We start from the raw sequence: 22,949 nt of genomic DNA, 5'->3' as shown, positions 1-22,949 counted from the left end.
ATGAACGCACACAGTGTTGTGTTTGCACCAAAATGAGAGAGGAATGAACGCACACAGTGTTGTGTTTGCACCAAAATGAGAGAGGAATGAACGCACACAGTGTTGTGTTTGCACCAAAATGAGAGAGGAATGAACGCACACAGTGTTGTGTTTGCACCAAAATGAGAGAGGAATGAACGCACACAGTGTTGTGTTTGCACCAAAATGAGAGAGGAATGAACGCACACAGTGTTGTGTTTGCAGCAAAATGAGAGGAATGAACGCACCCAGTGTTGTGTTTGCACCAAAATGAGAGAGGAATGAAGGCACACAGTGTTGTGTTTGCACCAAAATGAGAGAGGAATGAACGCACACAGTGTTGTGTTTGCACCAAAATGAGAGAGGAATGAACGCACACAGTGTTGTGTTTGCACCAAAATGAGAGAGGAATGAACGCACACAGTGTTGTGAACACATTCCTTGAAGGATCATTTGTCAGAGCATGCAGTGTGGTATGCTGGGTTTCTCAGACATGTGTGCTTCAAACATTTTGACCTGCCAACTTTTTCCTCTGGTTGTTGAATGAGCAAAATCTCATCTCCAGTAACATACCGCTTTAGATTCTACTATTGAGTTTTAATACAACTTTAAGTACATAGACATAACAACCACACGCTTTGACATGAACTGTCTCTAACACGCAAAGTCAGACATCAATGACTCACAGCAAAGGGCTGGTTGACATCATCCGTTGACTGAGGGAATAGTTTGCCAACCCTTAATTTCATGTTGTTATCAGGAAGTGTTTGGAAAGGACACAGTTGGTATTAGGTTGCTGTAACAATATCTGCCTGGCCAGGTTGTAATCATGTATCCCAGGTAGAAACATGCCGCAGGCTGCATCATGGAATAGAGGCTGTTTACATGCTGGATTTCTGGATTTTTTTCCTCAACATTTTTTTGAATGTAAAATCTTTTTTACATTTTTTATTAATTTATTTTGAATTCAATTCAATTCAATTAAAATGTATTTATATAGCCCTTCGTACATCAGCTGATATCTCAAAGTGCTGTACAGAAACCCAGCCTAAAACCCCAAACCGCAAGCAATGCAGGTGTAGAAGCACGGTGGCTAGGAAAAACTCCCTAGAAAGGCCTCATTCCCAAGAATGAATAACGATACAAATTGGTGTTCAGTTGTCAAGTGGGATAGTTTGAAAACAAGTTGCCCAAATAATTACTGCAGTGTCCTAAGTGATCAGATTCTTCTGGACTTTATTCTGACTTTTTCTCAGTAAAGTACAATTAGCCTCTTTTGGTGATTTTAGTTTTAGCTGATGGCATGGGACTACCCTGTACAGAATAGCAGCACCTACATATCTGGAAATAGTCATTTTGAAAACAAAATGGCATCTACTGTACCTCTTTAAGAGAACTGTCAATGGATATTATTATTGTCTCACATTGCTGATGGGCAGTTTCATGTCCCTGACTTGACATTTTCATCTGAAGTATTAGGATTACCACACATTTTTTTTCTCCTTACAATTTTTGTGGGATTGTATTATATTTAAAGTTCCCTCTGTGAAACAACTTATTTCTACTGTGACTACCAAAGAAATTGATTTATTTGATGTTGAAGTGATAGCGTTCAAAGTTCAGTATTTTTATTGTCCATTTGGGATAGAATTTGAAAGAAATACAAAAGCTTTCAGCTTTCGAGGAAGATACCCTATTGAGATGACATGCTATTATTCATCTAACTCCTCTCTCTGTCTCCCGTCTCAGGGCAGTCCCGGGCCCCGTGGCAGAGATGGCGAGCCTGGTACCCCTGGTAACCCCGGCCCCCCCGGACCCTCAGGACCTAATGGACCTCCCGGCCTTGGAGGAGTAAGTATCTCTGCAGAAAAATCTGAAATAGCAGTTTGTGGTGCTATAGTCCCAAAATATATCGATGTGTAAAAGGGAAAGCACGTGTAACGGTGAAAGGGTGTGATAGTGAAAAGTTGTAACAGTGAAAGGGTGTAATAGTGAAAGGGTGAAATAGTGAAAGGGTGGTAATATTGTGAGATATTTTGCACAGAAGAACTAGGCAAAGAAACGGAGGTATGGTGTAGAATGGTGGGATAGAGAGAGACACGGTAGAATGCTTTTCATTCCTGGTGAGAGAAGAAGGGAGGAAGGAGGGAGAGGAAGAGGGAGGTGGCTAGACAGGAGGTAGCATGATAGATTTGGGGAAGGGGAGGAGAGGAAGAAGGGAAGGGGAGGAGAGGAAGGAGGGGAGGAGAGAGGAGGAGAGGAAGGAGGGAAGGGGAGGAGAGGAAGGAGGGGAGGAGAGAGGAGGAGAGGAAGGAGGGAAGGGGTGAAGAGAGGGCGAAAGGGAGGAGAGGAAGGGGAGAAGTGGGGAGGAGAGGAAGGAGGGAAGGGGAGAAGGGAGGAAGAAAACAAAGGAAAGGGGTGAAGAAGGGGTTGTTGGGCTTTGAAGAAAACACAAGGAGATATTTGGTGAAGGAGAAAGATGAAGATCTAGTTCCATCTCTACATCCACTCCCCTTCATCTACTGTTGATCTGATCTGTTGTATCCCTCCCTCTACCATCTACTGTTGATCTGGTATCCCTCCCCTCTACCATCTACCATCCCCCTCTACCATCTACTGTTGATCTGGTATCCATCCCCTCTACCATCTACTGTTGATCTGGTATCCATCCCCCATCTACTGTCTGGTATCCATCCCCTCTACCATCTACTGTTGATCTGGTATCCATCCCCTCTACCATCTACTGTTGATCTGGTATCCCTCCCCTCTACCATCTACTGTTGATCTGGTATCCCTCCCCTCTACCATCTACTGTTGATCTGGTATCCCTCCCCTCTACCATCTACTGTTGATCTGGTATCCATCCCCTCTACCATCTACTGTTGATCTGGTATCCCTCCCCTCTACCATCTACTGTTGATCTGGTATCCATCCCCTCTACCATCTACTGTTGATCTGGTATCCATCCCCTCTACCATCCATCCCCTCTACCATCTACTGTTGATCTGGTATCCATCCCTCTACCATCTACTGTTGATCTGGTATCCATCCCCTCTACCATCTACTGTTGATCTGGTATCCATCTACTGTTTATCTGGTATCCATCCCCTCTACCATCTACTGTTGATCTGGTATCCATCCCCTCTACCATATACTGTTGATCTGGTATCCATCCATCTACTGTTGATCTGGTATACCATCTACTGTTGATCTGGTATCCATCCCCTCTACCATCTACTGTTGATCTATCCATCTACCATCTACTGTTGATCTGGTATCCATCCCCTCTACCATCTACTGTTGATCTGGTATCCCTCCCTCTACCATCTACTGTTGATCTGGTATCCCTCCCCTCTACCATCTACTGTTGATCTGGTATCCCTCCCCTCTACCATCTACTGTTGATCTGGTATCCCTCCCCTCTACCATATACTGTTGATCTGGTATCCATCCCCTCTACCATCTACTGTTGATCTGGTATCCATCCCCTCTACCATATACTGTTGATCTGGTATCCATCCCCTCTACCATCTACTGTTGTCACACAGACAGAGACACACTGATCCTGTTTAGTCATGCTGTGCTGTCTGAGAGTAGACTACCATGACAGATATATGCCGACTGTTATGATGAGAGTGTTCAAATATTTTTGTGATCATATTACAGTGTCTTATTGATGCCATTTGTCTTCCAACAGAACTTTGCTGCTCAGATGGCTGGAGGATTTGACGAGAAGGCTGGCGGAGCACAGATGGGCGTGATGCAAGGACCAATGGTGAGAGAGATTATGAGAAACATCATACCACCTTAATCCTGGCGCCATATTACCAGTTTTCTCCTATCGGCTTGGGAGTAGTATCATTTCCCAGGTTTCTATACGTTCTACTGTGAGATGCAAAACAAATGCAAGAATGTCACGTCTGGTCTGCTCTGACTAATGCCTACGTGAGACGAGCTTGAATGGGTATCAGAGTGACTCAACACCCCTCTATGGAGTGTACCAGGGTTTGGTTTTGGCCGACACCCTCCTATGGAGTGTACCAAGGTTTGGTTTGGGGCAAACAGACTTGCTCTTCATAAAAAATGTTTGTTGAGTTTACTGAAAACTCCAACGAGCTGGCTGGCAGCTGGCATCACATCCAGCTGGCATCACCTCCAGCTGGCATCACATCCAGCTGGCATCACATCCAGCTGGCATCACATCCAGCTGGCATCACCTCCAGCTGGCATCACCTCCAGTCTGTCAGCCAGAGGGAAAAGAAGAGCACACTCACTAGGAGCTATTTTGGTTTGGAAACCAACCAAGCCGCGCTCGGCTGGCTGCTCCCACAGCGAGCTTTTGGCTGGCTGGTGTAGCTGAAGTCTGAGACCCAGTCACCACTGTGGATTGTACCCAATTAGAGACCTGTGGAGAGGGGAGTTGGGGTTGACTCTTCACTGAGAGTCAACCCCCTACGTCTCTACCTACACCACCTGTTCCCTAACACAGTGTCTTCACTGAGAGGCAGTGGGCCACACCACCCAAACACACACACACACATACAGTCCCCAAACACACACACATATACAGTCCCCAAACACACACACACAGACTCCAAACATTCACCCACACTCCGCCTACGAATGGACATAGAGCACCATTGATAAGCCGCTAGTCCGTTACGGCGGTGGATTTGTCCGCGTTGCGCCCTGCTGAAAAGATGACTTTCATTCCCTTCCTACTGTTGTTGATCTGGTATCCATCCCCTCTACCATCTACTGTTGATCCGGTATCCCTCCCCTCTACCATCTACTGTTGATCTGGTATCCATCCCCTCTACCATCTACTGTTGATCTGGTATCCATCCCCTCTACCATCTACTGTTGATCTGGTATCCATCCCCTCTACCATCTACTGTTGATCTGGTATCCATCCCCTCTACCATCTACTGTTGATCTGGTATCCATCCCCTCTACCATCTACTGTTGATCTGGTATCCATCCCCTCTACCATCTACTGTTGATCTGGTATCCATCCCCTGGTATCCATCCCCTCTACCATATACTGTTGATCTGGTATCCATCCCTCTACCATCTACTGTTGATCTGGTATCCATCCCCTCTACCATCTACTGTTGATGATCTGGTATCCATCCCCTCTACCATCCCTACTGTTGATCTATCCATCTACTGTTGATCTGGTATCCATCCCCTCTACCATCTACTGTTGATCTGGTATCCATCCCTCTACCATCTACTGTTGATCTGGTATCCATCCCCTCTACCATCTACTGTTGATCTGGTATCCATCCCCTCTACCATCTACTGTTGATCTGGTATCCATCCCTCTACCATCTACTGTTGATCTGGTATCCCTCCCCTCTACCACTACTGTTGATCTGGTATCCATCCCCTCTACCATCTACTGTTGATCTGGTATCCATCCCTCTACCATCTACTGTTGATCTGGTATCCATCCCTCTACCATCTACTGTTGATCTGGTATCCATCTACTGTTGATCCCATCCCCTCTACCATCTACTGTTGATCTGGTATCCATCCCCTCTGATCCATCTATCTGTTGATCTGATAACCATCCCCTCTACCATCTGTTGTTGATCTGGTATCCCTCCCCTCTACCATCTACTGTTGATCTGATAACCATCCCCTCTACCATCTGTTGTTGATCTGGTATCCCTCCCCTCTGTCAGTAACTGCTCTGTCCCTCGGGACGTTTGCTTTGGCTGCTGCCCTGCATTTCTCTACTATAATCAGTCTAAACACCAACACGATGAATACTGTGTTGTAGAGAGCATAACAGGTTGTCTTACTGTTGTCCATGTGCCCTTTCATGAGTGGAGGAGTGGAAATCATATGGTTTATTATTTTAACTTCTTCATTTTTTCTTAGAGAGAATGTCTAGGCTGTGACTGAAATGCCTCCCTATTCCCTTTATAGTGGGACTACTTCTCGCCTACTTAGTGCACTGCTTTAGCCCAGTACCCATAGATCTCTGGTCATAAGTAGTACACTATGTAGGGAATAGCGTGTGATTTCAGATGCAAGCCCTCGACATTCTCACTGAACTGCAGATCAGGTACATTTTCTCATCGTCTTGTCTTTGGTCATGTAATGATTTACTCTGTGTGACAGATTTGGCTCATCACCTGTATAGAATGTGAAACGTCTCTCTGAGCTCTGAGTAACGATGCACGATGACGTTGAGCTGACAAGAGTATTACACCTACTGACAAGACAAGTCTTTATAAACTGGAGGAGATTAACGTTAGAGGAGATTAACGTTAGATCAGTGAGCAGCTCAAGGATTACTTTGAAGATTTATGATCTTATTAATGAAGAAACCAGGTGGCTAACGTAGGGTTCAAGACTCCAATTCAGAGTACAACACTTCTGGCCCTGACCTCTGAACTACAGAGAGAGGAGAGAGAGAGAGAGAGAGAGAGAGAGAGAGAGAGAGAGAGAGAGAGAGAGAGAGAGAGAGAGATACAGAGAGAGAGAGAGAGAGAGATACAGAGAGAGAGAAAACAGAGAGGGAGAGAGAAAGAGAGAGAATGAGAGAGGGAGAGAGAGAGAATGAGAGAAAGAGAGAGAATGAGAGAGAAAGCGTCTGAATGTGGAATTCCAAAATGATTTATGGTTCTGACAGGCAGGAGGCAGAAGGGAGACATGTAACAGGCAGGAGGGAGACAGGAGGCAGGCAGGAGGCAGGTAGCAGGCAGGAGGCAGACAGGAAGCAGACAGGAGGCAGGTAGCAGGCAGGAGGCAGGCAGAAGGCAGGCAGGTGGTAGGCAGGAGGCAAACAGGAGGCAGGTAGCAGGCAGGAGGCAGAAGGGAGACATGTAACAGGCAGGAGGGAGACAGGAGGCAGGCAGGAGGCAGGTAGCAGGCAGGAGGCAGGCAGAAGGCAGGCAGGTGGCAGGCAGGAGGCAAACAGGAGGCAGGTAGCAGGCAGGAGGCAGACAGGAAGCAGGCAGGAGGCAGGCAGGAGGAGAAGTTCATGTGGAAAAACACACATCTATCTCTTCCCCCTCCATTCTGAAATATGACAAAGTTAATTATGAAAATGAGAAACTAATATGTTTTTTAATGTTTGGTTGAGGTTGTGATTATGTTGTTATTGTCTAACGTCTCGTCTGTCTCTCTTTCTCCCCCAGGGCCCTATGGGTCCTCGAGGGCCACCTGGCCCCTCTGGAGCTCCTGTAAGTACCTGCAAATAAACACACACACACACACACACATGCGCACTTACACACACCCCCGGCTACAAGCCCTGAAAGTTATAACCTTATATAACACTGGGTACTGTAGATGCTCTTAATGTAGATGTTCACAACCACCTTTAGTTCAGCCCAGAGCCATATATAAATATATAATCATATACAGATATACAGTACATTATGATATGACTGTGGTTCTGTACAGTAGTTTGTCCCATAGTGCCCCCTCAAAGAACTTCACAAAGTTTTGTATTGAGTTGAATTATTAGTCAGTAGTCTAGTTCTCTTCATGCTGAATGTGTATAGATGAAGTCCTGAATCAAGCAGTGAATGAATACATGACGGGAAACAGAAACAGTCTATAGCATAAACGTAAACACGGAGTAGACATTAGATATGGTTACTATGGTTACTGCACACAGCAGAATGGTTATGGTTACTGCATAGCAATCAATCAAATCAATCACATTCATTTACAAAGCCCTTTTTACATCAGCCGATGTCAAAGTGCTGTACAGAAACCCAGCCTAAAACCCCAAACAGCAAGCAATGCAGGTGTAGAACACAGAGTAGACATTATTCCACACACTGTAGGTGTATTTGTTCCTGTGCTGCATTCCCTTCCAGAGGAGGAAGATGGCATTGAATACCTTCATGTCCCAGCTGCACACTGCAGGGGTTTATCCTACCGCAGACAGACAGGCAGACATGCAGCGCAGCACCTGACAATATACCTTTCATAGAGCTCGGTGGGACATTCCCCTCTGCACAGCCAGAACTCGGTTCAAATTGTATTCAAAGTGTTTCAAATACTGTTAACATTTGCTTGAGTCTGCCTGGAGAGCCAGATGGGGATTACAGTTTTGCGACTATTCAGTTAGTCCTGTTGCTCCAGGCAATCGTAGCTAAAGTACTTGAAAGAGATCAAATCCTATTTGAACCCATGTATGTTCCAAAGCCCTCCACCCAAAGCCCATCAGCTCAGCTCCTCTCCTACCTCTCCTCTAAAGTCACTCAAGTGGAAGGTATTGCCAGCCAGGGGACATGACTGAGCATGAAGCCCATGATTTGGGGAACCACTAACGGTTTATCAAAAACAATAGTGTATATTTTAAATCTCCTGTAGTCCTTACAGTAATATCAGCTAAGAAATAAAAGGAAATATTACATATTATTAAATGACCAATAGCCATCTAAGGTCATCAGGTTCACTTCACAGACGTCTCTAATCTGCCCTCTCTATTCTCTTCTCTTCTATCCCAGGGTCCACAAGGTTTCCAAGGCAACCCCGGAGAGGCTGGAGAGCCCGGATCAGCTGTAAGTCTTCCTCATACACACACACACACACACACACACACACACACACACACACACACACACACACACACACACACACACACACACACACACACACACACACACACACACACACACACACACACACACACACACACACACACACACACACACACACACACACACACTCACACACACACGGAAACTGTGAGCTATGAGGATATATTGAGGGCTAACCTAGGGTTGGAACCAGTTCAAGGAACAGAACCAAAAACCGGAAAATAACTAAATTATTTGAGAAATAGAACCCGAACCGAAAAACAAAAGTGATCTATACTGTTCCGGAATATAAATGTAATTTTAAAAGCATGAGAACGTTCTTTTATGTTCCAAGCATTTTCTTCCAGTCCCACAAAAATCACAACAAAGCGCCTATGCAGAGCCCTCACTCTGAGACTTATGCCACATTCACGTGCCATTCGGAATTAGGAAACTCAAAAATGTTTGACTTGCTAACTGGTTGAACTGCGGCATGTGTATAACTGCAACCAGTTAGCAAGTCTAACGTTTCAGAGTTCCGATTAGCACATGAACACGGCATTATTCCAGCTTCCGCCTGCCAACTGGAAATCTTTACCAGTGGGTGTGCATGTAGGCTACCTGCCCCTCCCCTCTGAAGCCTAGGTTACTGTAGCCTAAGTTACAGTAGCCTAAGTTACTGTAGCCTAGGTTACTATATCCTATGTGGCCGCTGATTGACTGAATACCCTGGCGCAAGGTGGTTGTTGTCAACAAAGCAGCATGACAGAATTATGATGCTAAGTTTTCAAACTGCTAGTTTCTCTGAGAAGATATATAAATCAACCTGTGCATTTAAACAACAATGTAAATACACCTATTTCACTTTTGCAAGTCCTAATCCAAATGACCACTGCTGCACATGCTGCCACTGTTTTGAACAGATTAGATTATACGATATACTAATGAATGAGTGCACCAGGGAGAATACAATCATTTATTTTTATCTATATTTGCCTAGGCAAGTTTGTTAAGAACAAATTCTTATTTACAATGACGGCCTACACCGGCTAAACCCGGATGACGCTGGGCAAATTGTGCGCTGTGATACAGCCAGGGATCAAACCCAGGTCTGTAGTGATGCCTCTAGCACTATGATGCAGTGCCTTAGACCACTGCGCCACTCGAAAGAAATGAGAAACTACCGACTAAGTGAAAACACTGAATCTAACTGGGGATAGCTAGCTAACATAATGTCACAAAGCATTATCTAACTGGGGATAGCTAGCTAACATAATGTCACAAAGCATTATCTAACTGGGGATAGCTAGCTAACATAATGTCACAAAGCATTATCTAACTGGGGATAATCCACTATCCAAAATCCCATACTGCTAGTGCCAGCCCATAGCCAAATGTTTAGCTAGCTAGTTAACGTTAGCATATATGCTAGCTAGCACAACATAGCTAGCTAGATAAGGACACTGCACTAACTCGGCAGCGAGCACAGGTAGCTGTTTCATGGAAACTGGCGAATCCATAGAATAACCTATTGAAGAACCCTTTTTGGTTCCATGTTAAACCCTTTCCATAGAGGGTTCTACATGGAACCCAAAAGAGTTCAATCTGGAACCGAAAAGGGTTCTCCTATGGGGACAGACGAATTACGCTTTCGGAACACACACACACACACACACACACACACACACACACACACACACACACACACACACACACACACACACACACACACACACACACACACACACACACACACACACACACACACACACACACACACACACACACACACACACACACACACACACACACACACACACACACAGACACATACACACACCTAGGTGATGTGAGGGCATTATAAGAGCCACAACCACCTCCTGCTGAGAGCAGTTACTCAGAAACCTGATCAGACAGACAGACAGACAGACAGACAGACAGACAGACAGACAGACAGACAGACAGACAGACAGACAGACAGACAGACAGACAGACAGACAGAGGCTCCTTCTCCTTTCACCTCCCACCTCGAGTCCACTGTTTAATACATCATCACCTGCAATTAGAATCAGACCTGCTGGGTCTGTTGTTGGCAGGCCAGAATGAATCACATCAGTTCCCATAAACACACACACAAATTTCCAGAACCTTTAACGTTTCTTCAAGTGCAGTAGCAAAAACCATCAAGCTCTATGATGAAACTGGACCGACCACATGAAAGGAAGACCCAGAGTTACCTGAGAGTGGCTGTCATTGAGGACGTTCTCAGCCAGGGGTGCTTGTTAATTAGAGAGGGAAATGCCTTTACGACACACACACACACACACACACACACACACACACACACACACACACACACACACACACACACACACACACACACACACACACACACACACACACACACACACACACACACACACACACGTTTACACACAGACACACACACTCCGTCTACCCTGTCACTGTATTACGTGTATGACATCTACAGTGCTGCCCTCCATTGGTTTAGGTCCTCCTGGCAGGGCCTCATGGTCTGTCTATCTGACTAACTGTCTCTCTGTTCTCTTCTCTCCTGACAGGGCCTCATGGTCTGTCTATCTGCCTAACTGTCTCTCTGTTCTCTTCTCTCCTGACAGGGCCTCATGGTCTGTCTACCTGACTAACTGTCTCTCTGTTCTCTTCTCTCCTGGCAGGGCCTCATGGTCTGTCTATCTGACTAACTGTCTCTCTGTTCTCTTCTCTCCTGACATGGCCTCATGGTCTGTCTATCTGACTAACTGTCTCTCTGTTCTCTTCTCTCCTGACAGGGCCTCATGGTCTGTCTATCTGACTAACTGTCTCTCTGTTCTCTTCTCTCCTGACAGGGCCTCATGGTCTGTCTATCTGCCTAACTGTCTCTCTGTTCTCTTCTCTCCTGACAGGGCCTCATGGTCTGTCTATCTGACTAACTGTCTCTCTGTTCTCTTCTCTCCTGACAGGGCCTCATGGTCTGTCTATCTGCCTAACGGTCTCTCTGTTCTCTTCTCTCCTGGCAGGGACTCATGGTCTGTCTATCTGACTAACTGTCTCTCTGTTCTCTTCTCTCCTGACAGGGCCTCATGGTCTGTCTATCTGACTAACTGTCTCTGTTCTCTCCTGACAGGGCCCGTTGGGTCCCCGTGGTCCACCTGGACCCTCTGGTAAACCTGGAGATGACGTAAGTAGAACAACTGCCACTTTCACTATCACACACACAGAAATGTAACCTCCGCAGGCTATTGAGGATGTGTCTGATGCAGGAGACTAACACAAGTGTCAAAGAAAGCAGAGCCAAAATGACATGATACACACTGTTTTCATAGATCTTCTCCACCCATCCATACTGTACCCATTGATCTCCCCTCCACCCATCCATACTGTACCCATTGATCTCCCCTCCACCCATCCACACTGTTTCCATTGATCTCCCCTCCACTCATCCATACTGTACCCATTGATCTCCCCTCCAACCATCCACACTGTTTCCATTGATCTCCCCTCCACCCATCCATACTGTTTCCATTGATCTCCCCTCCACCCATCCATACTGTACCCATTGATCTCCCCTCCACCCATCCATACTGTTTCCATTGATCTCCCCTGCAACCATCCACACTGTTTCCATTGATCTCCCCTCCACCCTCCACACTTCCATTGATCTCCCCTCCACCCATCCATACTGTTTCCATTGATCTCCCATCCACCCATCCACACTGTTTCCATTGATCTCCCCTCCACCCTCCACACTTCCATTGATCTCCCCTCCACCCATCCATACTGTTTCCATTGATCTCCCCTCCACCCATCCACACTGTTTCCATTGATCTCCCCTCCACCCTCCACACTGTTTCCATTGATCTCCCCTCCACCCATCCATACTGTTTCCATTGATCTCCCCTCCACCCATCTACACTGTTTCCATTTATCTCCCCTCCACCCTCCACACTGTTTCCATTTATCTCCCCTCCACCCATCCACACTGTTTCCATTGATCTCCCCTCCACCCATCTACACTGTTTCCATTTATCTCCCCTCCACCCTCCACACTGTTTCCATTTATCTCCCCTCCACCCATCTACACTGTTTCCATTGATCTTATCCACCCTCCCACTGTTTCCACCCTCCACCCTCCACACTGTTTCCATTTATCTCCCCTCCACCCATCTACACTGTTTCCATTGATCTCCCCTCCACCCTCCACACTGTTTCCATTTATCTCCCCTCCACCCATCTACACTGTTTCCATTGATCTCCCCTCCACCCATCTACACTGTTTCCATTTATCTCCCCTCCACCCATCTACACTGTTTCCATTGATCTCCCCTCCACCCATCCACACTGACTGTGTCTGGTAGAATGTTGACAGTACGTTTACACCAATAAAATAATAATACACAAATACTATGAAGTGAACAGCATTCACGGTTCATACACTGTCCTAAATAATTACCCCTCACATAGAAATGTCCTCGTGACTAGGGCCAGGAGTTTTTCTTGGTGATGATGTCACAGGGTCAAGGAAAATCTCCTGGCCCCCATCATCGATCCGTCACAGTCACCTATCCCCATTGGTTTGTCTACAGTCCATCTGGCCAATCACTCCTCATGTAAAGTTAATGTGTGAGCCAATCACGAGTGCCCATATTGTGCCCGTCCACACTACTCCCACACCAATATTGTCACACCTCTAACAGCCACATGTACAAACTCTATCATATGATCATGATGATAAATGGTCATAATATGAATATTATAATCAGAACTGTCCCCAGTGGTCTGTCCCCAGTGGTCTGTCCCCAGTAGTCTGTATCCTGCCATATTAAAGACGATTTAATCATGTTTATATATCTTACATTACTCTTAGCACATGTGTATAATGTATTTTATACCATCTACTGCACCTTGCCTATGTCACTTGACCATCGCTCATCCATATATCCTCATTCACCCCTTTAGATTTGTGTGTATTAGGTAGTTGTTGGGAATTGTTAGATTACTTGTTAGATATTACTGCACTGTTGGAACTAGAGGCACAAGCGTTTCGCTACACTCCCATTAACATCTGCTAACCATGTGTATGTGACATATACCATTTGATTGGATTTGATTGAAACAAGTGAAAAATAAATATTGAAACTGCAGTTCCACCATTCAGCCACTGCATGGCAGCTGAGTGGCCCACTAGTCATTTATCAGTGCCCATCAGGAGGCACTGTTTGTTAATTGAATTTCAATCTGAAATGTTCATTTCAAGTGAGTGGCTTGTAAAAAAATATTAGCATAAAAATAAATTGTGAATGATCAAAACCTTTTGATTTTATTTTATTTACATCACAGACAACCAACTGATCTAATAGCCCACTTCTCCCTCCCTTCCTCTCTGTCTCTTCCTCTCTGTCTCTTCCACTCTGTCTCTTTCTCTCTGTCTCTTCCTCTCTGTCTCTTCCTCTCTGTCTCTTTCTCTTGGTCTCTTTCTCTCTGTGTCTGTCTCTCTGTCTCTTCCTCTCTGTCTCTTCCTCTCTGTCTCTTCCTCTCTGTCTCTGTCTCTCTGTCTCTGTCTCTGTCTCTTCCTCTCTGTCCCTTCCTCTCTGTCTCTTCCTCTCTGTCTCTGTCTCTCTGTCTCTCTGCTTCGTCCTCTCTGTCTCTCTGTCTCTTCCTCTCCCTCCCTTCCTCTCTGTCTCTTTCTCTCTTCCTCTCTGTCTCTCTGTCTCTTCCTCTCCCTCCCTTCCTCTCTGTCTATTCCTCTCTGTCTCTTTCTCTCTGTTTCTTCCTCTCTGTCTCTTTCTATCTGTCTCTTCCTCTCTGTCTCTTCATCTCTGTCTCTTCCTCTGTCACTTCCTCTCTGTATCTTTCTCCCTGTCTCTTCCTCTCCGTCTCTTCCTCTCTGTCTCTTCATCTCTGTCTCTTCCTCTGTCTCTTTCTCTCTGTCTCTTCCTCTCTGTCTCTTTCTCTCTGTCGCTTCCTCTCTGTCTCTTCCTCTCTGTCTCTTCCTGTTTGTCTCTTCCTCTCTGTCTCTTCCTCTCTGTCTCTTCCTCTCTGTCTCTTCCTCTCTGTCTCTTTCTATCTGTCTCTTCCTCTTTGTCTCTTCATCTCTGTCTCTGTCTCTCTGTCTCTGTCTCTCTGTCTTTTCCTCTCTGTCTCTTTCTCTCTGTCTCTTTCTCTCTGTCTCTTCCTCTCTGTCTCTGTCTCTGTCTCTCTGTCTCTGTCTCTCTGTCTTTTCCTCTCTGTCTCTTTCTCTCTGTCTCTTCCTCTCTGTCTCTTTCTCTCTGTCTCTTCCTCTCTGTCTCTTCCTCTCTGTCTCTTCCTCTCTGTCTCTTCCTCTCTGTCTCTTCCTCTCTGTCTCTTTCTCTCTGCTATAGGGTGAGGCTGGCAAACCCGGCAAAGGTGGTGATCGTGGACCTTCTGGACCTCAGGTATGGTTTCATTATCTCTTCACTCTCTTTTCATTTATATGATCATTTATCTGTTCATTTATCTACACTCAATTGATCTCACTTCCTATTCATGCTGACTTAGTTATTACATTTGTACACACAACAATTTTTATTTAAACTGCATTGTTGGTTAGGGGCTTGTAAGTAAGCATTTCACTGTAAGGTGTTGTATTCGGTGCATGTGACTAATACAATTTCATTTTATTTTATTTGATGATCATTAAAGCAGACAAGGGAAGTATACAGTCCAGTTAGAAGACTCTCCAAGACGATTCAGTCAGATACAGTCCGTTTAGAAGACTCTCCAAGATGATTCAGTCAGATACAGTCCGGTTAGAAGACTCTCTAAGATGATTCAGTCAGATACAGTCCAGTTAGAAGACTCTCCAAGATGATTCAGTCAGATACAGTCCGGTTAGAAGGCTCTCCAAGATGATTCAGTCAGATACAGTCCGTTTAGAAGACTCTCCAAGATGATTCAGTCAGATACAGTCCGTTTAGAAGACTCTCCAAGATGATTCAGTCAGATACAGTCCAGTTAGAAGACTCTCCAAGATGATTCAGTCAGATACAGTCCGGTTAGAAGACTCTCTAAGATGATTCAGTCAGATACAGTCCAGTTAGAAGACTCTCCAAGATGATTCAGTAAGATCCAGTCCGGTTAGAAGACTCTCGAAGATGATTCAGTCAGATACAGTCCGGTTAGAAGGCTCTCCAAGATGATTCAGTAAGATACAGTCCGGTTAGAAAGACTCTCCAAGATGATTCAGTCAGACAGAAGAGGAAGAGCTGTCTCTACTAAATCCTCCTTCATGTCATCTGTCTCTCTGGCCCTCTGGCCTTCTGCCCCTTGAACATCATATGTCTGGCTCCAAACCAGACTAGACCAGAGCAGGAAAGCAGATCTGGAGAAAAACTGAATAACCATTCCATTCTCTCCTTTCTCTCCTCTTTCTATCTTCCACTGTCTCTTGTTTTCTCTTCTGTACAACAGGGAGCTCGTGGATTCCCAGGAACTCCCGGTCTGCCTGGAATCAAAGGGCATAGAGTAAGTGATGTCATAGTTGTGACAATATATAATATGTCATCTTCAAATGTGTTCTTTCCTGTTTACTTGCTTTTAGTGAACGTGTATGTTTGTCGTTGTTATACAGCTGTGAGCAACTGCATTGCCCAGTCAATGTGACAGTGAAGACTTGGTTCCCAGTCCTGTACTCAGTCCTGTCTGTATCTCTTCTTTCCAGGGTTATCCAGGTCTTGATGGACTCAAGGGAGAGGGTGGAGCTGCTGGTTCTAAGGTAGGAAGGACTCAACATCAGCATCCTCTATCTCTCTCAAGTCATTCTAATCTCACAGATATCCTATCATTGCCTTTTTTGTCTGTCATGTTGTGATGCCTGTTTACCTACCATTCTGACCACCTCTAAAACACAAACCCCTCCTCCTTTTCTCTCCGTCTCCTCCTACTAATTGAATGACTCTTCTCTGTTCTAGGGGGAGTCTGGTGCGCCCGGTGAGAATGGCGCTCCCGGACCCATGGTGAGCACAGATGGATAACTGATACCTGTCAGACACATTACAATGTGACATCATATGTAGTGGATGTAGTAGAGTAGAAATACTGTGAAATAGATCTGCCACACATTGAATATCTATGGCAAATAGGCTATGAGATCTACATGTGATACTGTTGACTGTTTGTGATTGTAACCTCTGCACCGCTCTTTCTCTCTCCCTCTCTAAAGGGACCACGTGGTCTGCCTGGTGAGAGAGGTCGCCCCGGTCCCTCTGGAGCTGCTGTAAGTACCTTTCCCTGGCCTAGAACACACATTACAGTGCCCTGTCCTGAACTCCATATCTAGAACTCATGCTAGAACTCCCTGTCCTGAACTCCATATCTAGAATTCATACTAGAACTCATACTAGAACCATTTCTAGAACTCATACTAGAACTCATACTAAAACCATTTCTAGAACACATACTAGAACTCATACCAGAACTCATTCTAGAACTCATACTAGAACCATTTCTTGAACACATACTAGAACTCATACTAGAACTCATTCTAGAACTCATACTAGAACCATTTCTAGAACTCATACTGAACTCATACTAGAACTCATACTAGAACCATTTCTAGAACTCATACTAGAACTCATACTAGAACTCATACTAGAACCATTTCTAGAACTCATACTAGAACTCATACTAGAACCATTTCTAGAACTCACACTAGAACTCATTCTAGAACTCATATCTGAACCATGTCTAGAACTCACACTATAACTAATACTAGAACCATGTCTAGAACTCATGCCAGAACTCATACTAGAACCATGTCGAGAACTCATTTTAGAATCATATCTGGAACTCATACTAGAACCAATACTAGAACTCATACTAGAACTCATACTAGAACCATGTCTAGAACTTATACTAGAACCATGTTTAGAACTCATGCTAGAACGCACGCTATAACCATGTCTAGAAATCATACTAGAACTCATACTAGAACCATGTCTAGGACTTATACATGAACTCACACCAGAACTCATACTAGAACCATGTCGAGAACTCATTTTAGAATCATGTCTGGAACTCATACTAGAACCAATACTAGAACTCATACTAGAACTCATACTAGAACCATGTCGAGAACTCATGCTAGAACTCATACTATAACCATGTCTAGAACATACACTAGAACTCATACTTAAACCATGTCTAGAACTCACACTAGAACTCATTCTAGAACCATGTCTACAACTCATGCTAGAACTCATACTAGAACCATGTCTAGAACTCATGCTAGAACCATGTCTAGAACTCATACTAGAACTCATACTAAAACTCATTCTAGAACCATGTCTAGAACTCATACGAGAACCATATTTGGAACTCATACTAAAACTCATACTAGAACTCACACTAGAACTCATACTAGAACCATGTCTAGAACTCATACTAGAACACATACTAGAACCGTGTCTAGAACTCATACTATAACCATGTCTAGAACTCATGCTAGAACTCATACTAGAACCATGTCTAGAACTCATACTAGAACAATGTCTGGAACTCATACTAGAACCCATTCTAGAACCATGTCTAGAACTCATACTAGAACTATGTCTAGAGCTCATGCTAGAACTCATACTAGACCCATGTCTAGAACTCATACTAGAACTCATACTAGAACTCCATGTCTAGAACTAAAACTATAACTTATTCTAGAACTTATACTAGAACCATGTCTAGAACTCATACTCAAACTCATACTAGAACTCATTCTAGAACCATTTCTAGAACTCATGCTAGAACTCATACTAGAACCATGTCTAGAACTCATACTATAACCATGTCTAGAGCTCATACTAGAACCATGTGTAGAACTCATACTAGAACCATGTCCAGAACTCTATCTACAACCTGTCTAGAACTTTCTGTCTCTGAAGAATACCATAGGGTCATTCCAGTGATCGGTACTTGACAATATGTGTTATGGAGCTGGTTCTCTAATGTGTGGTGACAGTATCTTGTCTTTCTCCTGTCTAGGGTGCTCGTGGTAATGACGGTCTGCCCGGCCCTGCTGGTCCTCCTGTAAGTATTATTGCAATGTAGTTTTATTCATTATTTAATTTCACTATATACTGTATAGTACACTGTACGTTTCAGCAGAAATCTCAGTGTTGCTGCAATACACCTGAATGCCCTCACTGTGGCAGTAGTGTTTGTTGACTCACTCCCCTCTCCTCCCTCCACCCCTCCTTTCTTTGCCCTCTTTCCTCTGCCCCCACCTCCCCCCCCCCCCCCTCCACTCTCTCCTCTCTCTTTCTCTCTCTGTAGGGCCCAGTTGGTCCATCTGGTGCTCCAGGCTTCCCCGGTTCTCCAGGTTCTAAGGTATGTCACTGTCCTTTTATCTCTGTGTCTGGAAAGTTCCAGTTTTGTAACTTAGCCATATAAACCCAGGGGTACGTCAATGAAGGACTCTTTTGTACAAATACATTATTTTAGAGTATAAGGATAGGTACAAACTAAGATGCTACTGTACATTGTGTACTGTTCGTGTAAAAGGACTAGAGAGAAAATGGCGGAGTTCAGTTCAGAAATATCTTTATTTTTTTAAACATAAGCTGAAGAAAGAGTGAAAGAGGTGAAACCGGAGAAGGCAGCGTTAGAAAAGTGCTCTGAAACTAAAACCTATTTTCCTCCATCTGAGAGAGGGGTTTTGGAGGTGGGCTGTTTTATTTCCTTCTCTCCACTTGCTAAGGACTGATTCCTTCTGAACGGTGAGCCGACAGGCCAGACTGTGTGTGTGTGTGTGTGTGTGTGTGTGTGTGTGTGTGTGTGTGTGTGTGTGTGTGTGTGTGTGTGTGTGTGTGTGTGTGTGTGTGTGTGTGTGTGTGTGTGTGTGTGTGTGCGTGCGTGCGTGCGTGCGTGTGTGTGTGTGTGTGTGTGACCGCTGGTTTCACTTTCCTCTGTTGTCCCTCTCAGTCTCCCAGTCATGGAACATCTTTTAAAGATGCAGCTATAGGAAGCACTGTTCTGGGTACCCCACACAAAGACTTATTTGTAAGGTCCCTCAGTCGAGTAGTGAATTTCAAGAACATGTTCAACCACAAAGACCAGAGGTTTTCCAATGCCTCGCAAAGAAGGGCACAGATTGGTATATTGGTAAAAAATTAAGAAAAAGCAGACACTGAATATCCCTAATGGTGAATTAGTCATTTTAAAACGGTTACACAGTTGACACAGGCTGTGATAGGAGATACCTGAGTATGGATCAAGAACACACTAAAGCCCTCAAACTCAACTCTGGACCTTGAAGCCAGTTCCACTGCATTTTTTAATTGTTCTCCTCTAATCAGGAACTGATTATAGACCTGGGACACCAGGTGTGTGCAATTAATGATCAGGTAGAACAGAAAACCAGCAGGCTCCGGATCTCGCAGGGTCAGAGTTGAATACCCCTGCACTAAAGTAATACTGCACTAAAGAAATACTGTACTAAAGAAATACTGTACTAAAGAAATACTGTACTAAAGTAATACTGCACTAAAGTAATACTGTACTAAAGTAATACTGCACTAAAGTAATACTGTACTAAAGTAATACTGCACTAAAGTAATACTGCACTAAAGTAAAACTGTACTAAAGTAATACTGCACTAAAGTAATACTGCACTAAAGTAATACTGCATTAAAGTAATACTGTACTAAAGTAATACTGCACTAAAGTAATACTGCACTAAAGTAATACTGCACTAAAGTAATACTGCACTAAAGTAATACTGTACTAAAGTAATACTGCACTAAAGTAATACTGTACTAAAGTAAAACTGCACTAAAGTAATACTGCACTAAAGTAATACTGTACTAAAGTAATACTGCACTAAAGTAATACTGTACTAAAGTAATACTGTACTAAAGTAAAACTGCACTAAAGTAATACTGTACTAAAGTAATACTGCACTAAAGTAATACTGCACTAAAGTAATACTGCACTAAAGTAAAACTGCACTAAAGTAAAACTGCACTAAAGTAATACTGCACTAAAGTAAAACTGCACTAAAGTAATACTGCACTAAAGTAAAACTGCACTAAAGTAATACTGCACTAAAGTAATACTGCACTAAAGTAAAACTGCACTAAAGTAAAGCTGCACTAAAGTAATACTGCAAAGAATGTTGCACAGAAATAAACTTTTTGTCTTCATTAAGTTTGCATTATATTTGGGGAAAATCAACTCCAAATATACACTGAGTTGCTTACCAATATGACATTGATGTTCCTGAGTGGCCAACTTACAGTTTTGACTCAAATCTGCTTGAAAATCTATAGCAAGACTTGAAAATGGTTGTCTATAATGATCAATAACCAACTTGACAGAACTTGAATAATACAAAAATGATGGGCAAATATTGTACAATGCAGGTGTACAAAGCTCTTAGAGACTTACCCAGAAAGACTCACAGCTGTAGTTGTTGCCAAAGATGTTTGTAACATGTATTGACGCAGGGGGTTAAATACTTATTTAATCGAGATATATTATTGTTTTACCAATTATTATTTTTTATTTTTTTTTAAATAGCATTTCTTCCCCACGTTGACAGAGTTCTTTGTGTAGATTGTTGACAAAAAAAAGACAATTGAATCAATATAATCCCACTTTGTAATAAAACAAAATGTGGGACAAGTAAAGGGGGTTGAATACTTTCCGAAGGCCCTGTAGATGGCAAATGATCTGGGGGCTTTTGTGCAACTGTGTGTGTGTGTGTGTGTGTGTGTGTGTGTGTGTGTGTGTGTGTGTGTGTGTGTGTGTGTGTGTGTGTGTGTGTGTGTGTGTGTGTGTGTGTGTGTGTGTGTGTGTGTGTGTGTGTGTGAGAGAGAATGTGCTTGCCTGCATGTGTGTGCGCGCCGGTAACCGCTAATGTTACAAAAACCACCTAGTGTGTAAACGACAGTGTTTCCTCTAGAAAACTCTAGAAACCTCTGGAAACCTCTAGAAACCTCTGGAAACCTCTAGAAACCCCTAGAAACGTAGAAACAGTTCAAGTGTTCAATCATAAGTAGGGTTTCAAATGTTTAATTTATTTAAATATTCGGACAATATTTGATTCTTAATTTAATTTGTCTTCCAATAAATGTTGTTCGACTTTATATATTCTTAATATTAATATTTACCTACTTGGGCTTTTACTAAATTCAATTAAGAATAAACACTTGTAACTTTATTTTACAAGGTTTCAACACTTTAATTCTTATGGAGGTGATTTTTTTTACAATAAATGCTTAACCATCTAAACCAAATCTGCACCTAGTTTATTTTGCACATAGTTTCTGTATTTTTAGATAATAATTTTATAACAGTACACTTCAATAGATTATTGATCGATTGCTTGATTGATCGATTGAATATATTGTTTGATTTATTGATGTTTTATAGACCATTTGATTGATTGATTGATTGTTTGATTGTCTCTCTCCAGGGAGAAGCTGGCCCCACCGGTGCTCGTGGACCTGAGGGTGCCCAGGGACCACGTGGAGAGTCAGGAACCCCCGGATCCCCCGGACCCGCCGGCGCTTCTGTGAGAGTCCCCAGAAAACAGTGTCCCCACAAAACAGTGTCCCAGTATGACAGTGTCCCCACAAAACAGTGTCCCCACAAAACAGTGTCCCAGTATGACAGTGTCCCCACAAAACAGTGTCCCAGTATGACAGTGTCCCAGTATGACAGTGTCCCAGTATGACAGTATCCCCACAAAACAGTGTCCCAGTATGACAGTGTCCCAGTATGACAGTGTCCCCACAAAACAGTGTCCCAGTATGACAGTGTTCCCACAAAACAGTGTCCCCACAAAACAGTGTCCCAGTATGACAGTGTCCCAATATGACAGTGTCCCAGTATGACAGTGTCCCAGTATGACAGTGTCCAGAAAAACAGTGCCCCTTCTGTGTCAGTGGTCCAAGTCATATGACTAGGGACCTGAATTTTTCCCTGACAATGTCACTTGAACAGGAAACACTCTGTGTTCTTGTCATAGGCTTATGATGTAAGATGAAAACAATGGCTATATACAATGATGTAATGATCATTCTAACTAGTCTGTTCTTCCCTACAGGGTAACCCTGGTACTGATGGTATTGGTGGAGCTAAAGGATCAGCTGTGAGTCTCCTGGACAACCTCTCCTCTTCTCCTGTCTCCCTCCCTTCCTCTGTCCTCTGTCTCTGTATCTTATAGTCCTACACTCTGTTCTCACACTATGCCTACAGACTTCTATCAGTGTAACTTAAGATAGTCCATGTCCACAGTATAGGCAGGGTTTGAGGGTCATCTCCAATTAAGTCTAATAAAATGTTATGCCTGAAGTACGTTTTTATTAGAGTTGAATAGAGATGTGTGGCATCTGTCAGTGCTTCTAG

At 43.8% G+C, this 22,949-nt stretch overlaps 1 protein-coding gene across 2 annotated transcripts in view; it reads left to right on the top strand.

Moving 5' to 3' along the window:
• LOC118399725 (collagen alpha-1(II) chain) overlaps positions 1-22,949 on the top strand; it is an 83,059-nt gene that overhangs the window by 16,436 nt on the left and 43,674 nt on the right. For both annotated transcript variants that reach the window (XM_052474055.1, XM_052474053.1), the window contains 14 exons: positions 1,768-1,869; positions 3,716-3,793; positions 7,173-7,217; positions 8,499-8,552; positions 11,716-11,769; positions 14,951-15,004; positions 16,020-16,073; positions 16,270-16,323; positions 16,520-16,564; positions 16,771-16,824; positions 18,582-18,626; positions 18,873-18,926; positions 22,015-22,113; positions 22,648-22,692. In XM_052474055.1, coding sequence (XP_052330015.1) covers positions 1,768-1,869; positions 3,716-3,793; positions 7,173-7,217; positions 8,499-8,552; positions 11,716-11,769; positions 14,951-15,004; positions 16,020-16,073; positions 16,270-16,323; positions 16,520-16,564; positions 16,771-16,824; positions 18,582-18,626; positions 18,873-18,926; positions 22,015-22,113; positions 22,648-22,692 — 837 coding nt within the window. The remainder of the gene's footprint in view (positions 1-1,767; positions 1,870-3,715; positions 3,794-7,172; positions 7,218-8,498; positions 8,553-11,715; positions 11,770-14,950; positions 15,005-16,019; positions 16,074-16,269; positions 16,324-16,519; positions 16,565-16,770; positions 16,825-18,581; positions 18,627-18,872; positions 18,927-22,014; positions 22,114-22,647; positions 22,693-22,949) is intronic.

The sequence above is a fragment of the Oncorhynchus keta genome, chromosome 21, assembly GCF_023373465.1.
Source record: "Oncorhynchus keta strain PuntledgeMale-10-30-2019 chromosome 21, Oket_V2, whole genome shotgun sequence".
Lineage (NCBI taxonomy): Eukaryota > Metazoa > Chordata > Actinopteri > Salmoniformes > Salmonidae > Oncorhynchus > Oncorhynchus keta.
Note: the sequence above shows the minus strand (reverse complement) of the source record. Positions and strands in the feature narration are given on the sequence as shown.